The following is a 12,351-nucleotide window of genomic DNA, read 5'->3' as shown; positions in this document are numbered from 1 at the left end:
GCTTGAGTAGCATCTTTTTAGGCAACAGTGAACCACCTAACAGTAGTGGGGTTACTGGTGCAGGAGCAGCGAGCAGGGACACAAGATTTAACTGATTCTCAATTATAATGGGCATATGATGAGACAAATATAATGTATCACACTTTTACAAATTTGTAACCTATAAGGTAAAATGAGATCCATTGTGTGCCCACGCTCATGTGTAGGAACCCTCACTGATTGAACAAGATTAAAAGAGTCAGTAATATTTAAAAAGTCCTTAACTAGAGGTTAAGCACTTTTACTGTGCCACTGAACATACTATGATTGTATGGCTTACAGCATAGTACAAATACTTCTTAACATCTTTTCTATTTTGGAATTTTCATTGAAGAATGATAATCTTTGAGTAGAATGACACTATGCACAAAAATGAGGTTGGAAAAGTACTTCTTGATTATAAGAGACTTTCATAGAGAATAGTTTACAATCAAAATACATGCAAATTTAATGATAGAGAATGGAAATAAACAAAGTGTGCAGAAACCTACAACAGAAAAGGAACAATTCTAGACTATAATGTCAGATTGCCTAAACGGCAAGGTGTGACTTAGGGAGGAATGGAGTAAGCCATACACATAACAAGAGGTTGGCCTTTACTTAAAATAAATAAATAAATAAATATAACCCACACTAGTCACTCCACGTCCCAGGGTAAACAACCACCAAGAACATTGGCTCAATATGTTTAAATGTAAACCTACAATTATAGTAAATACTTCATGGACATTGAAATGAATTCCTGGACCTATAACCAGGACGTGGGGCTTGGAGATATATTGACATCTGGGACTGCCAGAGACAACTCTAGGGAGAATTTTCATAGGGTGTTTCTGCCTAGGGAACTGATTTCCAGTATTGTCCTGGTAGTAACCGGCAAGGTGGTATTCAAAGACTACTCCCTGCTAAACCCCATAGGAGGTTGGAGCTGGGAGGTGATACTAAATAAAGTATTTATTGTATACTGTATATTGTTCACATATACTCTGTTTTCAAGACATAGAATATACAGTGTAATAGAAACATAATATCAAGAATAACAAAAAGACATCCAAAAACAATTGCAGTATTTTTTATAATATGCAAAATGTCTAAAGAATTACTTTAGAAATGGTGCATATTATATGCAGCTTAAAATTAATATCTGTGTGTGTAAAAAAGCAAATAATATGTATAGCTAGTTATAAAGGATATATAAAACAAAGTATTTCTTGATTCATTTGTGGCCCCTTGTGTGTTTTTACACGTTAAATCTTCTAAGTTTACTGCTGCCATGTTATTTTAAACCTTTTTTAGACTTCACAGGATAGTATACAAAGTGGTGTTTTAAATGATACATTCTAGTATTATTTGAATAAGGATTTAATTCTGATTTAATTTTGGAAACACAAGCTTTCATGTGTAAATCAGTTTCAGAAAATGCCCACCCTTAAGCCTTCAGTAATCATTAGCATTGTTCTGTCAGACCTGTGGAATACCAGTGTAACACTGCTGGTTGCATGGCATTGAATTTTTTAGAGTGCCATCTTGTGGCTATTTGTGTTTTTGTTATTTAAGAATTGGACTGATTTGTTCCTTATGAGCAAGACAATGATCTCTTAAAAATGACCCTAACAATACAACACTCATCTTTTAATCTGGCAAATTTATTTTTAAATTATACAAAGGCATATATAATATGAGTACTAGGAGACACCAGAATGACTGAGACAGTAGCCCAAAGAGATGTTTTTAAATGAGACATACCAGCTTAACTTGAATGATATTCCTCCTAAATTAAATCTGTTTCCTTCCACCCTTTAGCATTAACAAAAAGCAGTCAGATTCCCTATTAGAGAACCTAAAACAGAGTTCTCTGTCTGAAAACGATGACCAATGACCTGACTTCCTATGGGCCCAACCATCTTTTCTATTTCTATAATGGGGTGAAAAAGGAGGCCTGTGTTGTGCTTCAGGGTCCCTTTCTTGTGTGTGGCTCTGCTGCTTTCACGAGACAAGGTTAGGGGTACTTGGCGGTGCAGGATTGTTTTAATAACAACAGTGAGGCAGTGCAGATCATGTGGCTGTAGCTATGTGAGAGGAAAGCCATGCAGTTGTGGAGATCTTAATGAAGGAATTTGCCGATATGCACTTAATGTGCACAAGAGAGCTTAGTGTAGCTGTCTCTCATCGAGTTCCTGGGGGTTGTTTGGAGCTCTAGCCCTCGCTGGAGAGAAATTGGGGTGAAAAAGGAAACTGACAGAGTGGAGTGAAAATGAGAAAGAAGGAAAAGACAAGCAGGGATAAAGAGTAAACATCAGGGTCAAGGTTAAGCCAGATGCAGGGTAAAGGAGGCAAGGTAGTCAGGGAGAGAGATGAACAGCACTCCATGGGATGGTCACTCCTATTTGGTGATTGCAGGAGCAGGATTGAATGAGTGGTGCAGGGGTCCTGCTTGGAATGAAGGCAGGTGGCAGGACAGTGGATGCTGGCTCCAGTGGTGACCAAGTGGGGTGGCTGGTAAGAGAGCTGAAGAGGTGACCTGACCATGCTTGCATCTGCTGAGCAGAGGAAACATTGTCGAGAGTGGAATGCACTGGGGCTCGACATCTGAGGAAAGAAAAAAATTATTGATCCTGACTGTATTTTAATTCTTGAATTGGACTTACTTTATTTATTGGCTTCATGGATTTTCAAGCTCCACAATTACACAATTTTTATCTTTGGTTATTTATTTATTGAAGAATTGCAGTGCATTTTCTTGGATACTGTTTTGATTGCAGTGAAATAAAATGCACAAAGCACTTGCACCAATGTTGATTGTGTCCTCTTTGCATTAGTCCATCCTTAGTTTCATGACTATTAATGTCCTGGGAACAGGTGATGCCAGGCTATGAGGAAACTAGTGCATAATACCCCAACAGTACTTTATTGGGCTCAACTGTCAACCTCTGGAGTCTTCTGTGCTTTTGTTATTTAAATCTTTACCATTCCTTGTATAACTGCACTCTGACCATTCCTGCGAGGATTGACAAGTCATCAGTGTGAGGCAAAAAATTCACAGTGTGGTGGCTTCGTAGTTAAGGATCTGCACTGGTATCTGAAAGGTTGCTTAGTTCAAATCCGATTAGAAGGGATCCTACGAGTACTTTAACCTGAAAAACTGTGCTGTACAATAGCTGATCCTACTCTCTGACACCCAAATACAAAAGACAATTTCCCCTTGGGGATTAATAAAGTATATCAAATAAGTATGAAGTATATCAAGAAATGCTTCTATAATGAAGTGTTAAAATCTTTTGTCTATAAGAAGTGTCAATTTAAAGAAGATTGAGATTCAAGAAAGTTTTGACTACTGCTTGTACACACCATTGCTAAGGTGTCTTATCAATTCATATAGATTATATATATTATAATATAAACTGTTCAAAATAATACAGGAACACTTTGAAAACACATTACATCTGAATTGGAAAAAATCATGCTTAATACCTGTCTGATGTAGGCTCATAAATAGGACACTAATCCTTTCTAAGAATGGCTTCTGACTTTATTTACAAGAGGTAAAGCCAAACCCTTATCCAGAAAATCAACATACAGTATACTGAGGAAAAATTTACTAGATCAAAAATATTTATATTTTTGGCTCACATTTTTTATTGAACTTGATAGCAATGTTGCTTGTTAAGACAAAATATGCTATTAACTCATTATGTGTATTTATCTGATAGTATTATGTTAGTTTTGACATTATCTGTATAATGTTAAGACCTACAGTATGTGGGAATAAATCTGCTTTCTGGGGATTTAAATACAATTTATTTTTTAAAGATCTAATCACATGATGCTTTTCTAGTTTTAAGATTTTTTATGGTTTTAGATTTTATTTTTTACGTAGTTTTTTTAGTTTTTATTTAGTTTTCAGCATTTAACTGTTAGTTTGTGTTACATTTTATTAGTACAGTGGAACCTCGGTTCACGAATGTCTTGGAACACGTACAAATCGGGTTATGACCAAAAAGTTCGCCAAACTTTTGCATCTGTTCACGACCACACACTTGGGTGACGAACAAGCCAATTTCCCTTCTGGTTCGTACGTGCTGATGATTTCCGCACATGTTCAGTCTCTCCCTGTGCAGAGAGCGAGCGAGAGAGAGAGCACGAGAGCGTGAGTGAGCAAGCGCGCGAGAGAGAGCACAAGAACGCGAGTGAGAGTGCCCAAGCAGAAGAAGTAAGTAAACATTTAGTTTACTATTACACTGTGCATTCTATGGTATAATTAACTATTTTCGTCCTTAAAAATCTTTAAAAAAATATATATTTACATACAGCTCGTATGGTCCGGAACGGATTAATTGTATTTACATACAATCCTATGGGGGAAATTACTTTGGGCCACAACCAAATCGGGTTGCGACCAGAGTTTTGGAATGAATTACGGTCGTGACCCGAGGTTCCACTGTACTAATATGGACTGGGTAATGTGTTAGGAACGAAAGGATGCCACATCATTTGATGGAAATGAAAACTATCAACTTACTGAATTCAAAGACACCCTGAAAATTAAAGTGAAAAAATGAGGTGGCAGGTTAGTCCATTTTGCCGAAATTTCATTGCAGCAACTCAAAATTTGTACTCAGTAATTTGTATGGCCCCCACGTGCTTGTATGCATGCCTGACAACGTCGGGGCATGCTCCTAATGAGACGACAGATGGTGTCCTGGGGGATCTCCTCCCAGATGTGGACCAGGGCATCACTGAGCTCCTGGACAGTCTGAGGTGCAATCTGGCAACATTGGATGAACCAAAACATAATGTCCCACAGATGTTCTATTAGTGCTGGGCGGTATACCGGTTCATACCGAAAACCGTGTTTTATTTTTTTCATGATATGGATTTTTCTTATACCGCAACACCGGTTTAAATTGCCTAAACGACGTTCAGAACGTGGTGCAGCGGGAAACTGTTCAAGTGGGGACCTTTTTCACTGCTACACCGCTAAACACAGATTTGTTGCACTAAGGCTTTTTTTCACTGCTACACCACCAAATAGTGGGCGGTAGCATAGGTATGCCGTACGGTGAAAATGGACAGAGAGCCGGAAAAAAACTCACATCTGTCGCCTGGAGATGCTTTAGTTTTAAAAGGTCAGATGTGTAAATACTGTTTCTATACTACTGGATAATACTGCAAGCCAAGTTGTACTTGTTTTTGTACTTGCTAGTGTATGTTTTGCTTGTATTGGTCCTGCGATGTGCTGGTGACTCGTTCAGAGATGGCCGCAACTCTGAATGGATGGCATAATTAAACATGTATAACGAAGATATTTTTAAAGTTCTGAACACTCCGTCAGCTAAGTTAATAACTAGTTTTAATTTCACAAAGACGTTTATCTGTGCGGTGATTGCTGCAGGCGCCTGCTCTTAGTGCGGAGGAAGTCAGTTTAAGAAGTGTAGTGATTAACGACTGGGTCGGGGAACACTTAACACAAAGTATTTGATGTGCTGCATTAACTTGTGACGGGGTTTGAGAAAATCTAGTAAATTAAACATTGATTTTAGGATGAAGTTTAGTTTACAACATTCTACTTTAATTATATAATAAACTATGAGAATAAAGTGGAAATGTCGACTTTAATCTTGACATAGTCAACATGTCGAATTTATTCTCGACATATAGTTTGTTTTTTTCTTCCGTGTCCATATTTTTTTTTCTTCACAGTGGCTCTAATGCACTTCCATAGTGCTATACCACAAACAGCATTATAAATGCAAGTTGCAGTTTTTATTATTTATGTATATAGCTTAGCTTGAAGCAAGGTCCATATTAATGCAGTTTGCCTAAATGATGGTACAGTTGGTAAGATGTCATCACCAAGTTGCACTTGTTTTATTTTATTTTAATTTGGTGAATACTGTGTAATGCACCTGGGCTTGAAGCCTTGAAGTAATGGTGCAACTATCAGTAATACTACTATTATTTATTTTATTGTTATTATTTATTAGTTTAAATATTATGCAGTTTAATGATGGTAAAATTGTTTAAAAAGTCACTTTAACGTGTCAGTGGACAGAGATTGTTAACATTAACAGAAAGTGTAGTTGGTTTACAAAAAATATTTACAATTTATTCCTTTTCTAAGACGTGTTCAGTGCAATCCAACTTTTGACAAACACCTCTGGATATTTTACTAAGTCTAAATGCCTCTTTAGATGGTTGAAAATATGTTGTCAAAATCATAGTTTAAGCTTTTGCAAAATTTGTTCAATTAAAGGTTCTATATTTTTGACTGCATCTGTCATGCAATGTGATTCCTTCTCTTTAGTGCCACCCCCTTGAAAACTATCACTTTATGGGGCCATGCAAACCTGGATTAATACTTGTGTGCACATTAAAATGTCTTTTTGTATGATGTACAATTCTCATAACAGTCTAATAGGTTATTCTTAGCCAGTCTACTGCAGTAATTGCAGTGGAAAATGTGGTTAACATTCACTCATGCATGTGGAAAAAAATACCGTCTAATACCGTGAAACTGGCAGAATTTAGAAAAATACCGTGATATAGAATTTTGGTCATACCGCCCACCTCTATGTTCTATTGGATTTAGGTAAGGCGAGCACGGGGGCCAGTCAATGGTATCAATTCCTTCATCCTCCAGTAACTGCCTGCATACTCTCGTCACATGAGGCTGGGCATTGTCATGCACCAGGAGGAACCCATGTTCCACTGTACCAGCATAGGGTCTAACAGTGGGTCCAAGGATTTCATCCCGATACCTAATGGCAGTCAAGGTGCCGTTATCTAGCCTGTAGAGGTCTGTGTGTCCCTCCATGGATATGCCTCCCCATACCATCACTGAACCACCACTAAACCAGTCATGCTGAATGATGTTACAGGCATCATATCGTTCTCCATGGCTTCTCCAGACCCTTTCACGTCTGTCACGTGCTCAGGGTGAACCTGCTGTCATCTTTGAAAAGCACAGGGCACCAGTGGTGGACTTGCCAATTCTGGTATCCTATGGCAAATGTCAATCAAGCTCCATGGTGCCGGGCAGTAAGCATCGGGCCCTCAGGCCACCCTCATGAAGTCTGTTTCTGATTGTTTGGTCATTGACATTCACACCAGTTGCCTGCTGGATGTCATTTTATAGAGCTCCGGCAATGCTCCTCCTGTTCCTCCTTGCCCAAAAGAGCAGATGCTGGTCCTGCTGATGGGTTAAGGACCTTCTACGGCCCTGTCCAGCTCTCCTAGAGTAACTGCCTGTCTCCTGGAATCTCCTCCATGCCCTTGAGACTGTGCTGGGAGACACAGCAAACCTTCTGGCAATGTCACCTATTGATGTGCCATCCTGGAGAAGTTTGACTACCTGTGCAACCTCTGTAGGGTCCAGGTATTGCCTCATGCTACCAGTAGTGACACTGACCGTAGCCAAATGCAAAACTAGTGAAAAAATAGTCAGAAAAGATGAGGAGGGAAAAAATGACAGTGGCCTCCACTTGTTAAACCATTCCTGTTTTGGGGGTCGTCTCATTGTTGCCCCTCTAGTGCACCTATTGTTAATTTCATTAACACCAAAGTAGCTGAAACTGATTAACAACTCCCCTCTGCTACTTAACTGACCAGATCAATATCCCTGAAGTTTCATTGACTTGATGCTATACTCTGATTATAAAGTGTTCCTTTAATTTTTTGAGCAGTATAAGTATATATACATACATCTGTCTGTCTGTATGTCTGCTTTTCACGAGAGAACTACTTAATGGATTTAGATTGGGTTTTTTTTCTATAGTTTGCTTCAACGTTCTGGTTGATTTTGTGACTTCTCTCATCGTGCTAAGTATCATGGTTCTCGGGCAATACCGATTTATTTGCGCGAATCCATGAGAGCGGCTGTGGGCCAAGGGGAGGGGCTCAGGGCCCTCCTCACTCACTTGCCAGCCTCCGTTCGAGTCAGTCTACCTCTCATTGTACATTGCCTCCACTAAGCTAGCAATACCTGTTTGTTCATTCAACAGACAGTATCATCTACAGATTTTTAAAGAGTAACGTTTGATGTTTTTGAGAGAGAGATATCACATCTATGTGTGTTTTACAGGGTAGCTGCTGATTTCCAGAGATATCATGGCCACATGCTTTTCTCCACATGTGGCTGACACTCTCGTGTCAGAGCTGAACACGATCAGATACAGAGACGTTTGATGTTGGAGAGTACTTACCTTACACTTGGCCAGAATTACTTTTTTTTTTTTTTTTTATAACCTGTTTCACTACTAAGAAGATGGAGCCGCGAGGGACAACTAGTTTAAAAATATGTAAACATGGTATTTTTAGAAGATTCCATTTTATATACAATCTGATTATCTGCTTAACATTCTGAATCAATTTTCTCTAAGTTCTTTCTTTTTTGCAGGTATTTGATCTCAGGCAATGTCATCGACAAATGCAGCAGCAGGCTGCCACTGCACAAGCCGCAGCTGCTGCACAAGCTGCTGCAGTGGCAGGAAGCATACCAGGGCCAGGAAGTGTTGGTGGAATTGCACCAGCAGTCAGTAAGTGTCATGATGATTGTACCACACTGACTTATACACATCTTGATCGGCCTGTATTTGTGCACCCTCTGAGGCATTCTAAATCTTATTTGTTTTTTAATTTTTTTCTTTTTTTTACCTACTAAAAATTCTACCATCCAATGAGAAGAAGAATATGTTTTTTATATACTGAAGATACAAGTGCATGAAGAAACATTCACGTGCTCTACTTTGCTTATCCATTCATTATATCTTTTTTCACTTCTAGGTCTCTCAGCAGCTGCAGGTATTGGTGTAGATGACCTGCGTCGTCTTTGTATTTTACGTCTCAGCTTTGTGAAAGGCTGGGGCCCTGACTATCCCAGGCAGAGCATCAAGCACACCCCATGTTGGATAGAAGTCCACCTCCATCGGGCATTGCAGCTTTTGGATGAGGTCCTTCACACCATGCCTATTTCTGATCCAGGACCAGTAAACTGACCTCAAAAAAAAATCTGTAGAGGAGTAGTTGATATCAAACTTTACCACATAGCTGGTAGAAGAGGTGGCCATTACTGACCATGAGACCATTCACTTACCAAAGTAGTTGACAGCATCTTGTGCAACCCAAAGAAATCTCTTTTATAGTTTCTAGCTAAAGAACCAGACAGCCTGGTAAATGGTAACACCAAAAAAGTCCCAGGCAGTGACCAGCTACATACACAAGTGAAAAGTTATGCTGCACATGTGTGCATTCTGATAAAAATCAAAACAATATAAAATTCTGGACATGTCTACAGAAGTTCTATTCACTGTTAAAGTTTTCCACATAATTGCTCTAGCTAAGTTTTAAGCAACTGCCAGGTTAATTGGCCACCTGTGTTAAAATTTAGTGATTCAAATTATTTCACAATAAATTTAGCTGTTAGGGTACCCCATGCTGGGTAGTACACTGTAACTCATGTACTCAATCATGAGTATCTAGAATTTTCAGAAACACTTTACCACAGAAGATCATGGAATTAGAATAAATATGTTGTTAGTGGTCTGGAATGTACTTGGGAACCTCATCAAGATAATTACTTTTTTGTGGAATAGCCATTTTACTGCCAAAATCCTGTCTAAACTAAGTAATACATCCAAATGTGTTGACCAAATATAATGGAGACTCAAGTAAAGAGGCCTATGTCAGCTTTGAAAAAGGTACATATCTTCATATCCAAGACCAGTCAAAATTCTGGGTGACAAAATTATCTCAAGAAGTCTTTAAATATGGCCTTACAAAGTAGCCATTCATAAAGAAAGCTAATGTAGAATCCCATTTTAATTATGCAAAAAGAAAGGATGAAATTCTGTTACCACAAGCAGAAACATTTCGGGAAGTTCTTTCCAGCCTAAGTGTGTCTTTTGCATAAACCTCCAACAGCACATCACTGAACCATGAAGCCACATACCAACTAAAAAGTATAGCGATAGCAGCATCACATTATGTTTCTCATTGCTAGAGACAAAAAGGTAAAGTAAGAATACTAGAGGTGTAGACTTTGTAAAGCCAATGATAAATGCACAAGTACACACCAACACCTTGTGCCAGAAGGGAGCATTCAGGCATAGCACAATTGTATCGAGCCTCTGTTTAATTTAAGTGAGCTTGCCTTCTTTATTGTAAGCTTTGCCAATGCCACGGCTCCAGCTGGAATATAACCAAAAAGAGAAACTTCAAATCCAAACAAAGATTTGCCAAAACTTTTTTTTTCCTCTTTTCTGAGCCAAAGCCCATACAAGATTAATAACAGTTGGTGCCTTCTTTAAAAGTTTTGTGCATAGTTTTAAAAAAGCTGAACTTGGTGTATGTGTTCTCTCATCCAGCATTTCAAAGGTTGGGATGACATACAGCTGGATGGCATCTGTTCACAGCCAGTTGGTATGTTTTAGATGTCCATTTGGGGAAGACATTTTGTGACTCCCCAATATGACAGAACAACCTTTTCTATACTCAAGTAAGACAATATTAGTTGTGAAAAGTATTCAGTTCCTGTTTTGGAAAGCATTATTGTGTTTTTTTTTTTATTATTAAGCTTTTTATTAGGGTAGAAATCTATTTGTTAGATGCCTTAAAAGCAAGCTAGTGGAATTCACTTAACACCAAACAAACGTAACATTTGAACCCAGAAATGAAAGAGAGAAGGGAGGTTGGTGAATTTGCTGTAGAAAGCAGTGGTAATCCATCAGATGCAAAAAAAACAAAAAACACTAGTACAATTGCCATTCTGAGGTACCTGATATCCAACTTGCAAATTTATTGTACTTTTTTTTTTCTATCTTTAAGAAACCAAAGCTTGTCAAAATCTTATTGTGAAACCTTCCTCCCCTGATCCAATACTGTTCATGCACTTGCAATGATGCTGAGGAATCTGCCTGTTGTGATTGTTGATACATCTTCTTTACTTTCTTGTTACTCCTTATATCTCTGCCCAGTTGTAGAAACAGTCCATACTGCCAACGGTCACTTAAGCCTACAGTATTTTGTTTGTGGAATGTTTGAAAAAGTTTAACTAAGATCTCCTTTGACTGATATCATTTCATCTTTTGAGCCCTCCAGATTCCAAAAGTCAGTATGTTGAGCGTACTGAATTTACAAAGGGGTGACACAGTCATTTCTTGTAAGTCCTCTTCTAGTAGTTTCTGGATGATATTGGTCGTAAAACTGCAGGGAGGATGGCTCATTTTTGACTGATTGTTATTCAGAAGACTGTGTAAACTCCCCAAAAATGGAGGGGTAATCCTTTTTTCCAAAACTAGTTACAAAAACTAAACATCAAGGCAAAGAAAAAATAGAGGGTTTTAATCGTGTCAGACACGAAGCCTCTCGTCATGGATTAATTCATTCCACTTTAAAAGCTCTTAATTTTATGCTGTACCAAGTGTAACTTTATTTGATGGGTATTTTTTTTTTATCTTTTATTGTAATTATTGTTGCAGCTGAAAGAGCTGTGGATTTGTCTGTGTAGACTACACCAAAGTTAATAAAAAATGTTAGCCATTTTCATAGAAATTTGAGACTGGTTTTATGTATTTGATGAATTGGAGTCAAAAGAAATCACTAGCAGTTAAGAAACAAATAGAGTTAGTAATGTGCACTTCTTTAGACTTATCGTAAACCGTTCTTAATCATGTAAGTGAATGCTTCATATCATATATGCCATCAGTGCTGTTGTATGTGTAAAATTCAGAGGAATATTGAGGAGTGATTATATATTTAATAGCCTACTAACACGAGTGTATCATAAGAAACAGTTCTGCTGACATTTTCATACACAATAGTTTATTTTTTTGTAGTTGTGTAGGAGAATAGTTATATGTTTGTGTGTGTGTGTATATATATATATATATATATATATATATATATATTGTGGAAGCTGGCCCGGACACAGACAGGCGAACACCGATGGTTCACCCAACACATGTTTAGTATACATTCTTTACAGAATAAAGTGCCACACACAACCCCAAAACTCTCCCAAAGTTCAGGCCTCACAATGCCTGTTCCTCTCTTCAGGCCGCCTTCTTTCCTCTCCTCCCGAGCTCCGTCTTTCTCCACTCCCGACTCAAGCCATTGAATGGAGGGATGCAGCTCCTTTTATAATCACCTGGACGTGCTCCAGGTGCCTCCCGATTAGCTTCCGCCGGCACGCCCCAGTGTAGCGGAAGTACTGGTTGCGCACCCAGAAGCACTCCGGGTGTCTCTGGTCTTCTTCCCCCCAGGGGCCAGGGTTCCATAGGCATTGGGGCACCCCCTGGCGGTGACCACGGGCCCCTA

General features: G+C 38.7%; 1 protein-coding gene across 5 annotated transcripts in view; it reads left to right on the top strand.

The window, feature by feature from the left end:
- The window catches only part of smad10a (SMAD family member 10a), a 104,366-nt gene extending 92,780 nt beyond the window's left edge, over positions 1-11,586 (top strand). For all 5 annotated transcript variants that reach the window (XM_051923074.1, XM_051923073.1, XM_051923072.1 and 2 more), the window contains 2 exons: positions 8,435-8,573; positions 8,821-11,586. In XM_051923074.1, coding sequence (XP_051779034.1) covers positions 8,435-8,573; positions 8,821-9,032 — 351 coding nt within the window. In that variant the 3' untranslated portion in view covers positions 9,033-11,586. The remainder of the gene's footprint in view (positions 1-8,434; positions 8,574-8,820) is intronic.
- The last annotated feature ends 765 nt before the right edge of the window (positions 11,587-12,351 follow it).

Source organism: Erpetoichthys calabaricus, chromosome 2 (genome assembly GCF_900747795.2).
Source record: "Erpetoichthys calabaricus chromosome 2, fErpCal1.3, whole genome shotgun sequence".
Taxonomy (NCBI): Eukaryota; Metazoa; Chordata; class Cladistia; order Polypteriformes; family Polypteridae; genus Erpetoichthys; species Erpetoichthys calabaricus.
Note: the sequence above shows the minus strand (reverse complement) of the source record. Positions and strands in the feature narration are given on the sequence as shown.